The following is an 18,699-nucleotide window of genomic DNA, read 5'->3' as shown; positions in this document are numbered from 1 at the left end:
TAATCCCTAAACTAAATGACCAACCAAGTGACCAACTAATACTCCCCAAATAGACTACTGCTGCTGCTGGACCGCTGGTATTGACTATCGAGTATCGACTACTGCTGTCGGCTTCTAAGTTCTATCGATTAGGTCGCTTCGCTACTCGCTACTCGCTAACAGTCAGTCACTCAAGTTCTATCGCTAACAGTCACTCAGGTTCTATTTTACATAACTAAGAAGCCCAACTAAAAAGCCTAAGTAAACACTAAAAAGGGAGCCCAAAACGCAACATACATGATGCGCTGATGCCTAAGTGATGCACGCATCGTGTGATGCGTAGGTGATGCGTTCGCATCATGGAATCGCATCGCAWCARMCTCKTTGATGCGTTCTGTCCAGCGCATCAGAGCGCATCACGCATCAGAGCGCATAATGCGCGCATTTTTAAACCAAGGTCTAATTTGACATAAATGGATCTAAATGTGTTATAACGAGTCATGGTGGTCCTTGAGATCTCGTTTTGGTATTTGTGGCTATAATGGTTCTTATTCTCGTTAATTGTTTTAAGTGGGGCATAAGGGACTAAGTCGGTCATAATGTGTCCAATAAGATCAAAATGGATCAAATTGACGTATAATGGGTCTTAGAGGTCCTAAAAGGGTCCTATTCTTTTTAACGGGTCTAAAGAGACATAATAAATGCAAGTAGGTTATAATGTGTCTATTAGACCTAAGTATATAATGAGTCTTGGTTGTTCTTAATGGGTCATTAAGGAGTAATTGTGTATAATGTGTTATCCTCTTTAATGGGTCATATGACTAAGTGGGTCGTAATGTGTCTAATTAGACATAAATGGATCTACATGAGGTATAACGAGTCTTACTTGTCCTTAATGGCTGGTTTTGGTAATTTTTTTTGCTATAATGGGTCTTATTCTCCTTAATGAGTCTAAATGGGACTAACTGGGTTATAATGTGTCAAATTAGACCTATATAGATCTAATTGAGGTGTAACGGGTCTTAGTGGTCCTTAATGACTCGTTTTGGTATTTATGGCTATAGTGGGTCTTATTTACTTAAAAAGTCTCAGGGGCCGTTTACCAAATGCTTACCCAATAAGTGCTTACCGGTAAAATTTAACACTATTAGTTACTTACCGGGTAAGATTTTAGTCCATCAAAACGACATTATATGCAACAATTCATCCGGTAAGCGGCAAGCGCTTACCGTGGTAAGAGTCGTCGCCCTCACTTACCGGGTAAGACTCATGGTCCTTGTCTCGCGCTTACCGGGTAAGACTCATGGTCCTTGTCTCGCGCTTACCGGGTAAGATTTATAGTCCTTACCATATTCATCCGGTGAGGTAATATGACTTGGTAAGCGCTTACCCGGGTAAGTGTTTGGTAAACGACCCCTAAGTGGGTCATAATGTGTCTAAGTAAACCTAAATGGATCTAATTGAGTTATAACGAGTATTAATGGTCCTTAATGGCTCATTTTGGTATTTGTGGCTATAATGGGTTTAACGAGTCTAAGTGGTCATAATGGGACTAATAGACCAAAATGGATCTAATTGAGGTTTAATGGGTCTTTGGGGTCCTAAAAGTGCCATATTTTTCTTAACGAGTCTAAAGAGACATAACAAGTGCAAGTAGGTTATAATGTGTCTAATTAGACCTAAATAGATCTAATTGAGATGTCTAGTGGTCCTTAATGCGTCATTTTGGAATAAATGGGTAAAATGTGTCTTATTCTCTTTAATGTGTCTAAATGGATCATAGTAGGACTAAGTGGGTCATGATATGCCTAATTAGACATAAATTGATCTAATTGAGGTATAACGAGTCTTTGAGGTCCTTAATGGATCGTTTTGGTATTTGTGGCTATAATGGGTCTTATTCTCCTTAACGAGTTTAAATGGGTCTTATTCTCCTTAACGAGTTTAAATGGGTCATAATGGGACTAAGTGAGTCAGAATGTGTCTAATTAGACCTAAATGGATCTACAATTCTGAAGAGTGAAGAGCCCCAAGTTTCTGCTTGATAACGATAGTAATCTACAATTTTGCTGAATCATATCACATATATTTCAGTGACATAATGACATGAAATGCTTTCTGACATTTTCCATGACCGTATATGATCTAAATGACATCTGTTCTTTCTTAAGGTCATGACACCAAATCCTGAATTTGCAACAGTGGACACAACAATCCTTGAAGCATTGCATATAATGCATGATGGAAAATTCTTACATCTTCCGGTTGTAGACAAAGGTTAGCTTTACCTTCTAACTAGCAGAATAGTTATCAATTTGCTTCATCTTCTTATCTTTTTTTCCGCAGATGGAAGCATTGTGGCATGTGTGGATGTCCTGCAGATAACTCATGCAGCTATCTCAATGGTAATTGTAAAGTTGTTATATCTGTTTACTATTTGCTGCTTTATTTTGTGTACTGTAATATCATATTAATCTATAATCACATAGCATTAGGCTAGGGAAAGAAGATAGTAGTCGTAAAGGGATATATGAAAATCTGGCATATATGTCATAATTTGTATCCATTACCTCTACAAGCTGATATAGATATGGAAACCTTACTTTTGAAAATTAAGCAAAAAATATAAATGCTCATTGTATAAATGTTCTTTTATCAATATATTGTCATCTAATTCTCATATTTAGTAACCTGTAAATGTATACAATATCTTTATGGACCAGTATCCCATGAAAAGGATATCTTTATATATAATGTTAGTGGATTTGGATATGGATATGATCACATCTAATCTGTACCTATCTGTTACGCCCTTTTGGTTCTAGTGTCTTTATTTGTTCGATGTAATCAATTCATTAGGAATCATTGCCAGTTTAGGTTAGGGGTGTTCGCGGTCCGGTTTGGGCGGTTTAAGCCCTCAGACCACAAACCAAACCGTAATGGCGGTTTGTGAAATTTCCAGACCGAGCGGTTTGAAACCAAGTGCCCAGACCGGTCAAACCAGACCACGAAAAGGCGGTCTGGTCTGACCGGTTTAGGCGGTTTGKGYCTTTAATRGRCTTTAAATATGTTCTTCACTTTCKTTTACAAATATGTTCTTAAGGGATTTAGACTTCTGTTTCGTCGCTTTCGTTTCCACGGCAAGCTACTAGACTAGGGCAGACGACAAGTCGGCAACGGCAGCTAGACTCTCTGTCGTTTCTACTTTCCAATCCAGCAAGCAGCAACGGCAAGTCGGCAAGTTTGTTCGATTTCGATGAATTAGGCGACGTTCCGACGATTAGAAAATAGTGAAATACCGAAATAGAGGTGGATTACTGGATTAGGAATTACCGAATTAGGGATTTAGATTTAGGGGATTTAAGAAATCTTTTTGGATAAGGCTTTATGTTTGGGCTAATAGCCCATAAGGTATAAATTAAAGTTGAGCATTTAATTGGGCTTAATAATTATAATACTAAAATAAATATATATATATATATATATATATATACATATGGCGGTCGGGTTGGTCCAAACCGCCCAAAAAAAAGTCTAAACCGCAGACCGACCAGACCGCCCGGTTTTCGCTATTTTTCAAACCAGACCGGACCGCCAGACCGCTCAAACCGCCAAAAACGGTCCGGTTTGACTTGGTTCGGCCGGTTTGAACGGTCCGGCGGTTTTTTTGAACACCCCTAGTTTAGGTATGTATTTTAAGTCGAGTAGCACCATATATCTCCTTATTTAAGTTCAGTTTTGCCTTTTTGTTTACTGGCTTTATAAACTTATGTGTGCCTGTGGACAAGCTCAATGCTTTTCCTGCTTCAGTTGGCTCAAAACAATCTTCTTTTAGTTTCTCACCTGTAGCCTGCTTGCGTGTTTATTTTATTTTTGTTTGCAAGCCTGGGGGGTTCTTTGCGGGAACAACCTCTCTACCCCCAGGAGTAGAGGCAAGGTCTGCGTACATCCTACACCCTTGACCCTACCTCTATGTGGGATTTTACTAGGTTAGTTTGGTTTGGTTTGGTTTTATCCTCAACCAGAATCTTTAACCTTGACACTTCTCTGGGCATTGTTATATATTTTTGTTTAAAACTCGTTAATCATCTTATTATCTATAACCATCAAGACCATGCCTTTTTCTCATCATCTAGACTTGTACTCTACCTTGGTTAGTTCTGTAGGTGCTTGAAACTCTTGCACTTTGTCAAGAGATATTGGATATTTTACACGAAAAATGGTAGTTTGATGAACATGAGTACTAGACGTGGCAGGTTGAAGCAGATTCTGTAATGGGTCAAATAAGCGGGTTGATCTGGGTAAACTATGGGACATATCAAAGCAGGTCTTGGTTTGAAGATTATTAGACTGAATGTACTTGAGTGTAATTAGTATAATGTAGAGGGCTCTCCTATGTAATTAATATCTCTATAGATAGAGACCTATTGTAATTAGGTTACACACGAAAATCAATACACAAAAACCCGTCTGGTTTATCTTGGTATCAGAGCCAAGTTACCAAAAACCCTACCTGCCCTCTTGGTCACGCCACTACAAGGCTGATCTTTACAAACCAATACAACCATTAGAATCGCCATTACAGGCGATCCCCATACCAAAAATCGATCAAAACCCTGCTATTAATTTGCCGTCCGCTGCTGCCGCCACCGCCGCCGCTGCCGCTGCTTCTGGAACCCTAATTTTCAGATTCAATCTTATTTTCTTTTAAGGTACATTACTACATCATGACTCTAATAGCCTCTTTCACAACAGTGGAGAAACAATCTCACAATTCACACAAGTTTGCTTTTACCCTAACTCCTACAAACTATGGTTATTGGAAAACAATGATCCAACCTTTTCTTGTCACAAATAACCTATTCGGATATATAGATGGATCAATACCTTGTCCATCCAAACATCTCCATCAATCACAACCACCTTTAATCCACAGGCTGCCATTGATCCAAAAGATAACCCTAATTTCCCGATTTGGATTTGTAATGATGCTCACATTGACATGCTGATTATCTCCATCTCTGAAGCCTCTTTTCGACATGTCCATGATGAAACTTATCGTGATTGATGGTTTGCCCTATAACGAGCCAATGCCCCTCACACATCATCCAGAGAATATACATTGAAAACTCAACCTCAAGATTCAGATGAAAGGTAATGAAACTCCATAGGCTTATCTCAATCGTGCACAGGAGTATGCAGATGCTCTAGCTGCCATTGGTGAACCTGTCAAAGATAAAGATCTCGTTATGCTTTGTAGTTTCTAGTCTCCATGAAGAATACAACGGTCTTAAATCTACCATCACCGCACGTCAATTCCCGATTGCCTTCAATGAACTTCATGCCCTTCTCAGTGACCATGACTACATGCTTGGGAAAACTCAAGCCTCTACTTCTGTTTCTTAGGCTTTTGCAGCTATAATCGGCAATTCTGGTTTGTCACAACCTTCTGCCTATCATCATCAACAACTTGCGGTTCAGATCAGTTCCATTGCATCTACCCTTGGTTATCAGTTGATGTCTGCTGCAACTTCATGCCCTCAAGCTTTCTATGGTTCTTGTCAGCCACACAACAACCGTGATAATCATCGTCGTGGAACTTCTCGTGGTAACAGCCTTGGACGTGGCGATGGTCGCCAATTTAGCTGGGCATCCAATCAAAACACAGTATACAGAACTTGTAACCGCTGTGGTATTGGACACCTCCCATCACAGTATCCTAATCGTGATCCATCCACCATTCGACCTCCCCATCTACTGAATCAACTTCATGGTTCCTTGACACAGAAGTGAACAGTCATGTTACGCCTAATTTAGCAAGCATAGATAACTCTAAAGCTTACTATGGTAGTGACGCTCTCCATGTTGGTAATGGTAAGGGATACCCTATACTTCATATTGGCTCCTCAACCATTTACTCACTACACAAACCCTTTTGTGTATCGAATAATATTCTTCACGTACCAGAAATCACCAAAAATATTCTTTTTGTCCAGAAATTATTGTTTAGATAACAATGTTTTCTTTGAATTTCACTCCACTTTTTTTGTCGTGAAGGACAAGTCTACAACACTACCCTGCTTACTGCCCAGTAAGAATAGTCTATACTCTGTTCGTCTACCCCAACTCAAGTCTATCAATAAAATCGTTTTTGCTGCTGATCGTGCATCCTCTACCATTTGGCATAGGCGGCTCGGTCGTCTACATCAACGTCTTTCATTTTATGCTTTCTAGATTTCCTATTCCTACTATAAATAAGATGTTACCTTTTTGTACATCTTGTCAAATGGGCAAATCTTCAAAACATTCATTACTTGTTTCATCCTTTTGAAGTAATAAAATTTTAGATTTGGTTTATTGTGATGTTTGCGGTCCTTCACCTATTCTATCTTTTAAAGGTCATCGTTACTTTATGCGATATGTTGATCATCATTCTCGTTATATGTGGATCAATCCATTGGCCCAAAAATCAGATGTCTACAACACCTTCAAAGGTTTTCTTACCATGGTCGAAAGACAATTTACTTCAAAGGCCAAAAACGTTCAAACTGATTGGGGTGGTGGATTCTGATATCTATCTTCCTTCTTATCATCCTTGACATTCTTCATCGCCGTTCATGTCCACACGCTAGTGAGCAAAACGGCTTCGTGGAACGACGCAATCGCCATGTTGTTGAAATTGGTCTCACTCTGCTTGCTTAATCCAGTGTTCCTCAACATTTCTGGCATTACGCCTTCAATATAGCTGTATATTTAATCAATTACATGCCTTCACGAATCACAACAAACAAAAATCGAACATCTCTTCAAATGATCTTCGGATTACTCCTTTCTTCGGGTCTTCGATTGTCAATGCTTTCTTCACCTTCGACGTACAACCATCACAAAATAGACTTTTGCTCGACCCCTTGAGTCTTTCTTGGCTATAGTCCTTTCCATCATGGCTATCGTTGCCTTGACCCGTCTACCGAGCGTTTATACATTGCTCGTCATGTTCACTTCAATGAAGACCACTTCCCCTTTGCTATTCCTACTGTCCCCACTTCCTCACCTACATCATGATGTCCCTATACCTCCTCAATATCACCCCACATGGTAACTAACAATACTCCACGTGTCGTTCCATCTCCTGTAATACTTGATCCGCCCAGTTCACCACATACTTTCTCGCCCATCTGTAGGTCTTCTCCTGAATCCACTTCCCCTTTACACCATGATCCAGATACCAGTGGTTCATCTCCATTATCATCCATTTCTTCATCTCCATTACCACCACCGCCTCTGCCTCCTCCTCCTAGACAACGTCCTCCCGTCTGGCTGGACCCTAAACAACAAGTTCCCTTCAATCCCTGCTAATCATACCACCACCACTTCCGCTACACCTATTGAGCCAATCTCGTTTACCATTGCCAACAAATCTCCTGAGTGGCGTAAAGCTATGGTCGAGGAGTACTCCGCCCTTGTTAAAAACGACAGGTGATCTCTAGTTCCTCGTGCTCATGATACTAATGTTGTTGATTGTAAGTGGGTTTACAGGAAAGAACGGGACAAGACAGGTGCCATCACTCGTTACAAAGCGAGACTCGTCGCAAAAGGTTTTCGGCAACATGGCATTAATTTTCACGAAACCTTCAGTCCTGTTGTAAAGAGTAAAGACCACTACCATCATGGTTGTTTTATCGTATGCGGTTTCTCAGAAATGGTTGCTCAGGCAACTTGATATTCAAAATGTTTTTCTTCATAGCCACCTTACTGAAACAGTCTATATGAAGCAACCTCCAGGCTTTACTGACCCACAACGATCAAATCATGCTTGTCTACTCCACAAGTCCATTTACGGCCTCAAGTCTGCCCTATGGGCTTGGTTTCACCGCTTTTCAAAGGCTCTTCATACCCATGGCTTTCTAGGCACCAAGACTGATCCTTCGCTGTTTATTTCCAGTCATGCTGGCACTCTTTTACACATCATAGTGTATGTTGATGACATCATCATCACGGAAACTATATTGCTGCTATCAACCTTTCATTCAACAACTGGGCTCAGCTTTCGCGATAAAGGATCTAGGCCCTCTAAACTACTTCTTGGGTATTGAGATCGTCCCTCAAGGACTAGACATCATCCTTTCTCAAAAGAAGTACATTTTGGAGCTCTTACAACGAGCAATCCTCTCAGACTCTAAGCCCGTGCCTTCCCTCACGACCTCGTCCAGTCCGCTATCTTTAGCTGACAACCCTGCATTCTCTGACCCAGTTAAATACAGACAGACAGGTCATTGGTGCTCTTCAATATGTTACTCTTTCTCGGCCAGATATCGCTTTTGCAGTTAATAAAGTGTCTCAGTTCATGCATGCCCTTACTGAATCACATTGGTCTGTTGTCAAACGGATTCTACGGTATCTACGGGACACTGTTGACTGTGGCTTACTCATCTATCAGGCATCTCCTTCATCTCTCCAAGCCTTCTCCGATGTTGATTGGGATGGGTGTCTAGATGATCGTCCCACAGGGGGATTTGCCATTTATTTGGGTTCTAACCTTGTATCTGGGACTACTCGTAAACAACGCTCTGTTTCTCGATCCTCTACTGAGTTAGAATACAAAGCTCTGGTTGATATTGTAGCTGAACTTACCTGGCTTCAAGCTCTCCTTCGTGAATTTGGTGCTCGTGCCCCATCAGCTCCTATCCTATGGTGTGACAATCTAGGTGCAACCTATCTATCAGCCAACCTGGTCTTTCATGCACGAACAAGGCACGTGGAAGTTGATTTTCATTTTGTCAGAGAAAAGGTTGCTCAAGGAGACCTTCGTGTACAATTCATTTCCACAAAAGAGCAGATTGCCACGAAGTGTTTGCCGACTCCTAGATTTCTATTCTTATGATCCAAGCTACAAGTCGTTACCCGTCCTTAACTTGTGGGGGCGCATTAGACTGAATGTACTCAAGTGTAATTAGTATAATGTAGAGGACACTCCTCTGTAATTAGTATCTCTATATATAGAGACCTATTGTAATTAGGTTACAGACGAAAATCAATACCTAAAAACCCTTTTGGTTTATCTAAGATATTGGATTAATTTGACCCAATGATCTCTCCAAAGACACTAATTTGAAATAAACATATATTAATATATTGATCCAAGAAAACTAAATCTTGCTCTCCAAGAAAACTTATTTGAAATAAACATATATTAATATATAAAATGACCAATTTACCCTGATGACTTGTTTATATATTTTGCTCAATTATGTAATAAATTGAATTATAATAAAATAAATATTGTTTATAACAAAATACATCATTAGAAAGTGTTAGCCAAAACAATTAAAATGAACCAAAGTAAAAAGTTTATGTTGTTTCCAGTTTCTATTTTATACCTTCTCTATATTTAATAAATTACAAAAATTAATTAAAATGTAGAAACCGTACAAAAATAATATTTTGAGGACAAATAAAGTGAAAGTTTATAGAGCAGCATAAAATACAATAAATAAAATTTAAAAAATGAATAAAATATAAACAGGAAGGCATGTTTGATGTTTTAGAAGAAAATTAAGTTTTATTTTGAAGTCATCTTGATAAAACATAAGCTTGTTCCACTTTGTTCCTGCCCGTTCCATATTAAAGTCATGCCAAATATGGAACAGTAATCCCTTGTTCAGTGTGCCAAACGCACCCATAGGGAGTACACAATCGATTTATAGATACCCAGACGAAATACCTTTTTACCTTAAAATTTGATAGAAGTTATTTTGGTTCATGCAAAAATATCAATAACCATGAGCATGTATTACAATTGGAGATTTTGAAGTTGCCAAACTAAAAAATTTCTTGTCAATTTATCATAAAAAGTACATTTATGACTGACATTCCATCCAAAAACGGAAGAATTATAAATCTCCAAAATAATAGATAAAAATACCGCATTTCAAAAAAACCTGCTAGTGGAGGAAGACCTCCTAGGGATAAGAGACATAGGGGCTAAAGTAGAACTTTGAAAACCAAATATGCATGAAAAATATAAATTATGAAATATTGAAGCTGTTTGAAAATTTTGAGCACAACAACATATATCTCTTGATAGCATTAAGCGTTTACTTTTGAAGATTTACCTCAAACACCGGCAAAATAAAAACCTAGAAACATGGATATTAAAGGGTATAAAAGCTAGGCAGATAGATTCCTTTCTGATGACGTGTGAAGGTTTGTCACGGACAGCAGCAAGCTGATTAGAGGAATTGCACAACAACAATCTTGGAATGTCTGCATCTACTTTTGGCATCTCAATAAGCTGGGGTCCTCGAGGAAACAGCCACTCTACCCTTTAGGGTTACCTAGACCCTGTTTCCGAGCACAATATAATGGATTTGTTTTGTTTGATTTGGTTTTACTTGGCCTTTATGATCTGTTATGGTACTTGCTTTTTAGTCATTGTTCATCCATTCAACACTTTTACTTCTGTATGAACCCATAAAGCCCAAACTTGTAAAACTATGTGATATAATTGGATCAAGAATTTACACCAGTGAAATCGTCAGTCGGCGTCAGTCGGCCGTTGGTATCATTTATATCCTTTCAAGAGGGAAATGCTCTCCCAGAAGTCAATTACAAATTGACAGAATGAATATTCCAGACACCCCTTTCTCTACTTAACACTCTCACACTTACTACGATCTGTTACAAAGAACGGATCCCTAACTGACTAAGGGATAATAGACACACCACTAACTCATAAAAGAGACTGAACTACCCTTTGTTCCTCCTAGGGTAAGTATACTTAATCGTCTTTGCATCAAAACCTGCCTGCAGTAGCTGCAGCTTGTCCTGAAGGTGAAAATCGGGAAAACTTTGGTGTACCAGTTGATAATCTTCCCATGATGATTCAAATGTTGGAAGCCCTTGCCACTTGATCAACACTTCCAGTTATTCTCCAGCATTAATTCTACAATTCAGCAAGGATTTCGGTGCCACTATCAACTCTCCTTCCGTCAATTGAAAAGGAAGTTCTCCGGCCGATAGACCTTCACCCAACACGGGCCTAAGCTGAGAAACATGAAAAACTGAATGAATATTTGCTGAAGGTGGCAAATTCAATCCGTATGCTACTTTGCCCACCCTTTCCGTCACTTCGAATGGACCATAGAATCGAGCAGAAAGTTTCTGATTGGCTTGTGTTCATAGCGATCATTGTCTATACGGCTGTAATTTCAAAAACACCCAGTCACCCTCTGTGAATTCCCTCTCTGTTTTGTTTCTATCTGCTTGGTCTTTATACGCTGCTGGGCTTTCAACAATTGTACTCTCAAATCATCAAGGAACACATCTCTCTCTCTGTAAGCTCGCCACCCTTCACGGTACCTCAGGATTGTTGGGAGGTTCTCTCCCATACAGCACTTGAAAAGGGGAACATTGCAACGATTGATGGAAGGCTATATTATAGGAGTATTTGGCCCATCCCAACCATTGCTTCCATTTCTTAGGGTGTTCCAAAACAGAACACCTCAAATATTGCTTTACACAACGATTTACAACTTCTGATTGGCCATTCGTTTGAGGATGATAGGCCGTTGAATATGCTAGCTTGGTTCCTGACAACGCATACACTTCCTTCCAAAAACGACGAAAAAAAAATCTTGTCTCGATCCGAAACAATTACTTGCGGTACACCATGGAGTTCTATAATTTCCTTTGCGAAAACAGCAGCCACTCCATGAGCATCAAATGGGTGTTTTCAAGCAACAAAAGGAGCACATTTACTCAACCGATCCACCATCACCATGATCGTATCCATCTTAACCATTTCAGTAACCCCTCGATAAAATCCATAGTAACAGCCCAGCAGGAGATCCTCCTAAAATTTTGTTCCGTTGGCAAATTCCACAACCTTCCATAATATAATAATTCAGTGGCTAGCCATTGAAATGTTCATCCAATACCCGCATGGCCGCCAACCAGAGAAGCATGAAATTTCTCCAATAACGTCTTGAGAATGGATGATGACTCGAACACCAATCTGCCTTTGTACCACAATAAGGATTGCCGTAGCTCGAACCCTATATGCACGGTACTTCCCTCCTCAAGTTCGGACAAAATTTTGCCTAACATCGCATTCTTTCGAATCTTGTCTGTAAGTACATCCCATTGCCTCCATTGTGGGCCACCCATGACTGCACATTCAACCTCCATTATGGACAAAGCATCCGCTGCAAGATTATGTTTGCCCACCTTGTACACAATGTCAAAGTCATAACCCAACAGTTCTGTCATCCACTTCTAATACTGATGATCTATGACTCGTTGTTCAAGCAAGTGCTTCAGACTTTGTTAGTCTGTTCCGGGCGATAAACTTCCTTCCTAACAAGTATGCCCTCCATCGTGTCACCGCAGAAACGATCGCCATTAATTCTTTTTCTAGATAGCTTTTTGTCTATGTTTTATCCCCAAAGTTTGTCTGTAAAAAGCCATAGGTCTGCCCCTTGCATCAGCACCGCTCCTAAACCTCCTCTCGAGGCATCTGTTTTGATGACAAATGGTTGATCAAAATTGGGTAATGTTAATATTGGTGCTTCGAAGCTTTCTTCAACCTTCCAAAAGCCGCTTGGGCAGTCCCGTTCCATTCTACATTACCCTTCTTCAACAAATCTGTCTCAGGTTGAGCAATTTGGCCATATCCCACCACAAATTTCCAGTAATAACCGGTTAAACCAAGAAAACCATGCAACTGGGTGATATTTTTCGGTATTGACCATTGTAGCATAGAATCCACCTTTGACTTGTCCATTGCTACCTCTTCTCCTGAAATGATATGGCCTAGCTACCCCACTTGTTGCATTCCAAATTCACATTTCTTTTTGTTAGCATAAAGGTGATGTGATTTCAATACCTCTAATGTTTGCCTCAAATGTTCACAATGCTCAGCTTCAGATTTACCGTAAACCAATATATCATCCTAAAAAACTGACACAAACTGTCAATCAATATTACCAAAGTCGAGGATATGAAACTGTGTGACGCTCCACTGTCGATCAATTTTACCACCTTCTAATCTTCCACCATCCCTTCCAATTTCTATGTTTTTGGTGTAACAAAGCCAACAGAATTCAGAGACGCTGTTACGTCCAACTGTTAGTCAATTATGTATGGTCTTCACTGCCTTCAAAATTTTGTAAAGCATTGGGGCATCCTATTGGTTTGGGCTGGTTGGGCCGGTTCAATGGCCCTGTATGAATTAGCAGTTTTTGATCCTTCTACTAATTCACCTGCCATTACTTCATCAAGACCTCCTCTTCTTGCACCACCAAGACACTGAGTTCCTTCATCTTACAATGGTGTCCCAGGGAGTGTTTTTCATCGACAATGATAACATAACCCTTGGCTCTTCTTAACTGTAATTCTTTATCCGTGAGCTTTCTGAATTCTGCACCTCCTTTGTTGGCGGATGGTTTCAATTTCACCTCTGTCTTCCAGATTCATGTCTCCTGTTTTTTAACAAACATATTCACTTTTGTAGGGCTTAAATCTATTTACAGCCTTATTTCGTTCTTCCTACCATGCACGCTGCATCTATTTCGTTATTTAATCCCGTTGGTGACAGTAATCTTACATCTGCTCGAATTTCCAATAGCAGACCTTTAACGAATTGACTCACATAAACTTCTTCCAAAATTCCTTCGAGTGGTGCCGCCATGGTTACAAATCTGCGCTTATACTCCAGCACTGTCGTTGTTTGCTTAACAGCTCTGTTCACAGAGACTTCCTTCTCCCACCGTCAATAATGCTTTCAGCTCCTCCCAACGTGTGATTGGCCTCTGTGTATCATCCCACTGATGCCATATAAGTGCATTGCCTCTCAACGTGTGATTGCCCTCTATTTTTCCTTCATTACTTAATCGATTCAAAGAAAAATACCTTTCTGCTCTTACGATCCATGAATCGGGATCAGTGCTGCTAAGCACCGGTATTTCTTATCGTCTCCCCTTGATTACCAGAAACGACCATGCTCCGGTGGTCGGTCTTTGTGACGTGGTCGCCTCCATCCACCGAAGTTTCCTCTCCGTTTGCTCGTCTGGTCTCCTCTTGCAATCGAATTTAGGGTATTCAATTGCTGAGAAATGTTGTAATTCTCTTCCACCGACACAAATCTGGCCTCAATTTCATCCATTCTAGATGTAATCGATCTCGTCATCCTCCCAAGAACTTGGCTCTTATACCAATTGATGTAATTTGACCAAGAATTTACCCAGTGAACTCGTCAGTCGGCTCTTGGTATCATTTATTTCCTTTTGAGATGGAAATGCTCTCCCAGAATTTAATTACAAATTAAAAGAATGAATATTCCAAGCCACCCCTTTCTCTACTTAACACTCCCACACTTAGTACGATCTGTTACAATGACACGGATCCCTAATTGACTAAGGGATAATGGACACACCACTAACTCATAGAAAAAGACCGAACTACCCTTTGTTCCTCCTAAAGTAAGTATACTTAATCGTCTTTGCTTCACTATGGTTCAGATAGCCTTTTGAGTGGGTCATATTTGTCTGCATGAGTGGGTCATCTAAGTTGCTATCGTAGTTGGGGTGTACGTAGGGAGATTGATGTATCAGTTAGCATTAAGATTATTTATATGATGTTTTGGTACATGGAGAGTCTAAGGTTGTTTATCCTTTTCCAGGCTGAAAATGATTCAGGTGCTGATGTGGCAAACACGATGATGCAGAAGTTCTGGGATTCAGCTCTCAACCTAGAACCACCAGATGATTATGATGATAGTCACAGGTTATCCCTGTGTTTTATAATTACTGTTTTCCTGTGAGCATGCTTAGAATTCACTATTGAAACTAGTGTCCAAATGTGTTTGTACAGTGAAATGTCTACGTCCATAATTATGCCATCTGATGCTTTGGAAGGAGGGAGGTCATATCCATCTCTTGGTCTTGGGAATTTATTTGCCTTCAAATTTGAAGACTTAAGGGGCCGTGTACACAGATTTAATTTTGGTGAGTTTTATAGTTCCCAACATGTACAAGCCCAGATCCGTCTAGCTAATTTGTTCCCTTCCGTACAACAAATGCATTTTTTTTATGCTGCTACCTGTCTGGTGTTTCTTGCACTTAAGCCGGCATCTTTATTTAAAATGTTTGAGGGTGTTCATACAACTTATGTGATGAATATATTGGATCCTGTGTCACCTTCACTTTTAGTTGATTTCTTTTCGAGTTCGAAACCCAAAGGTTTAGTTTGATATTAGAGGAAAGTTAAGTAAGTTCGCACGTGTAGAGTTTGAATGATATGTACATGTGTAATTCCTTGGGGTGGCTTACATGTGAGCGGGCATGAGACTGGTTATCCCAAATAAGTGAAGTACAATTTATAGTTATAGATGTCATCCATTATAGCCCGTTGGATTTGAGTTGGAACCCCACAAGTTCTGTATGGTGTTCTAAGCAATTAATGCAGAAATTTACGACTTTGATCTGCAGTACTGGGATAGAGACTCTCTTTATATTTTAAGAAGTGAAGCTCTTTCTTTGTAGCGGAGTCGGGGGAGAGAATAGGAAAGGTGATTTCACTATATTTCTGTCTAGGAACAGAGCCTATGACAAAAATACTTTTTTGATTGGGGCAATAGCTCTGAAAACATAGATTGCCCATCTTTTCTTTTATCATACGTAGATAGGGATACTACAGCTTGGTGAAACCCAAGTTATATGTGACAATAATGAAACCAAAATTATAAATGGTGGAAACCCAAAGTTAAACATAAAGAGGTGAACACCCTTAGGTCCCGTTTGGTTTGTAGGATTGGATTGGATTGGATTTGGAGGGATCTTGGAATTGAAATCCATTCACAATCCGATGTTTGGTTTGAAGGATTTCCTGGATTTGAAATCCCATAAGATAGAATTTTGCAATCCTTGGTATTTCACGGGATTTCGTAGGATATGTGTATAATAATGTTTTAAAATATGTTTAAAACACTTGTTTGTTAATAATCAATTAAATTAAAGGTAATTTAATTATTTTTATAATTTTTATGTTTTTTTTATTAAGTATTTATAAAGAATGAAAATCAATTCCATTCCAATATCCTACAAAAGAAACAGACCGTAGATTCTAAATCTTTTCAAATCCAAATCCTTCTATGAAATCCAGATCCCTCAAAATCATTCCATCAAATCAGACGCCCCCTTAGGGTTTCAAAACATGAATGGCATCTTGGCATGATTGGTATCTAAGGACCACACTTTTTAAGAAATCTCTATTCATTACTTCCGAATATCAATCCTGACTGACCTTTATCCTTGTGGTACAAGTCTCCTCTTGTACCCTGTGCATTTCCAAAGCCTAAAAATGAGATGACCTAATCACCTGGAATGTGTTGTTCCTAAAGTTTGTTACTCAAGCCTCTTTTGTGCTAATAAAGGTAAAAGTGGGTCAAGACTTGTATGAGGTATATTTTTGTTACAGAAAGAAAATATAATTTTTTTTCATTTAAAGTGAACTCCATGATCTTTTCATATGAAGGTGGGTAAATTACTAATGTACACATGAGGTTTGGGTATTCAAATTTATCACAAGCTACTTGTGATTTTTTGGTACAGCGGTTGGGTTGGGCACAGGTATTTTTTGCTTGGTCTACTCTCGATTATGTAAAACTAATCCCAAACAGCACAATATTTCATAAATAATAATAATAACAAGGAACGTTTTTCATGGTCTCATTGAAGCTCTTAGACCCTGTTTTTAGCCTTGTTATTATTAACCTTTTGAAATGTTACTATCTCAATTTGGTTATGCCAAAATGCAACTAAATTTTTGTGTTAGTTCCTATTTATTGTAATGATAAATTTCTCAATCAGTGTAAGAAACATTCAATTCTTCTCACTTCATACCTAATTTGATCGGTAACTGTTAGATCTTGTAACTATTGATAATGTGGATGTCAAATTGTCATGTTATATTGTGATTCTTGATTACATGGAAAGATGATGCATCAAAATCAACCGATGCCACTTAGGCTGAAAACCTGGTTATTAAGTAAAATACGTACAAAATAGGAAGAATCGAGACCTTAGTTACATTTTGATGCATTGAACCTTTGATTTACCCGAAGTTGAATTTGACCATTTTCTAATGTTCCAGGCACAGAAAATTTGGGCGAGCTAGTTTCTGCTATTGCTCAAAGGATGGGTAGTAGTCTTGATCAAAATTGCCCTCAACTTTTGGTACGGGATTGCTAGTATCCAAGATTTTTTTTCCATTTTCGTTTTCATTTCTTTATCAATCTGTATTTAACGTTTTGTATTTATCATCATAGTACGAAGATGATGAGGGCGATCGGGTTTTGCTTAGTACAGACAATGATCTGGTTAGTGCCGTTAACCATGCGAGGTCGGCGGGACAAAAGGTAAATATTACCCCACATTTTTTTTAAATTGGTTCGTTTGTGACATTATTGGGTATATTCTTAGAATGTGATCTAGTTGGTTACTCTTAATCATGGCTTTGATCTGATAAATAACAGAATGGCACAAGTCAAAATGGACGTATTTAACAATACCATTATAGTAGGACTAATAAAGGAAAAAGTTTTGGATGGAAACCAGTACTATTACTTGTATGTACCTATGATAATGAATGTATAGGTAATTTTCACTTTGAAATTTCCTAAAAGAAAAATGTTTGACAATTTTCATGGGTTTATTTCAAAAAATTACATTTGTTTCTTGCTAATAATTATTTTGCATCCGTTTTTAGGTATTGAGATTGCATTTAGATTACTCTGATTTTAGCGAGCGGAAAAGAGAATCACAGCCATTGATGGCTATAGAAGAGCAAACAGTAGATACTATCTCAAAATCGAGCCATCTCCAAACTGGGATGTTGGCGAGTGCAGCAGTTATTGCAGGCATCGCGTGTGTGGTCTACTTGAAACGCTCCAACCAGTGATCATCGTTATGGAAGTTTTTCCTTTTATGCGACAAAAATGGCATGAAGCCCAAATGGTGGTGGTTGTGAAAAACAAAACAAATGACCAAATAGATGTGATACCAAAAGAAAGAAAATGCAAATTTCTGTCATCATAAATGTTCATATAGCTACAGTTTTATATCTGAAGTGGTTTTGAGGACCACATACTGATTGATATCTGGTAATCTGGATTCTTTTTAGTCATTTCCTATAAACATTGTACATGAAGTGATTTCATCCAAGTAGATGGTGATTGAAATGATAAGTCAATATGGTCATACCTTCTGATTATTTTGTGATGTTTATATATGCATGCATTGTGCAAGACAAGTAGAGATTTTTTGTGTCTAATTTTCAGGATTTTGGGGATTATTGTGAACTTGTGGTTAACTAAAAAGGAAGACTAAAGTTTTATTTTAAGTTGGCAACTACTTCTATTTGTTTCTTCCATGTTAACCCTACCCATTATATTGAAGATATCCGATCGTATTTTTAGCAAAGATAGAGTTTTATTTTCTTTCTTATCTTTTCTTTTCTTCTAGATATGTTTGTTTTGCTTTCCTAGTTTCTAKCTTGCCTTATACTAGTATATATATCCTTTGATCGATTGGAATTTTTAATAATAAGAAAATAGAGAGAAAGTTTATCTCTCTGATTACCAAATTCTTCATGGTATCAGAGCGGATTCGACACAATTAAGATCATTAACAGCAAAATTCTCATGGCCGGTGGCGATTCGGAAAG

At 38.7% G+C, this 18,699-nt stretch overlaps 1 protein-coding gene across 3 annotated transcripts in view; it reads left to right on the top strand.

Annotated features, from left to right (window-relative positions):
- Positions 1-18,246, top strand: part of LOC112521411 (CBS domain-containing protein CBSCBSPB3) — a 30,514-nt gene extending 12,268 nt beyond the window's left edge. For all 3 annotated transcript variants that reach the window (XM_025130256.1, XM_025130257.1, XM_025130258.1), the window contains 7 exons: positions 2,151-2,256; positions 2,326-2,384; positions 14,657-14,760; positions 14,848-14,981; positions 17,128-17,210; positions 17,303-17,392; positions 17,743-18,246. In XM_025130256.1, coding sequence (XP_024986024.1) covers positions 2,151-2,256; positions 2,326-2,384; positions 14,657-14,760; positions 14,848-14,981; positions 17,128-17,210; positions 17,303-17,392; positions 17,743-17,934 — 768 coding nt within the window. In that variant the 3' untranslated portion in view covers positions 17,935-18,246. The remainder of the gene's footprint in view (positions 1-2,150; positions 2,257-2,325; positions 2,385-14,656; positions 14,761-14,847; positions 14,982-17,127; positions 17,211-17,302; positions 17,393-17,742) is intronic.
- The last annotated feature ends 453 nt before the right edge of the window (positions 18,247-18,699 follow it).

Source organism: Cynara cardunculus (assembly GCF_001531365.2).
Source record: "Cynara cardunculus var. scolymus isolate 2C chromosome LG 11, CcrdV1, whole genome shotgun sequence".
NCBI lineage: Eukaryota > Viridiplantae > Streptophyta > Magnoliopsida > Asterales > Asteraceae > Cynara > Cynara cardunculus.
Note: the sequence above shows the minus strand (reverse complement) of the source record. Positions and strands in the feature narration are given on the sequence as shown.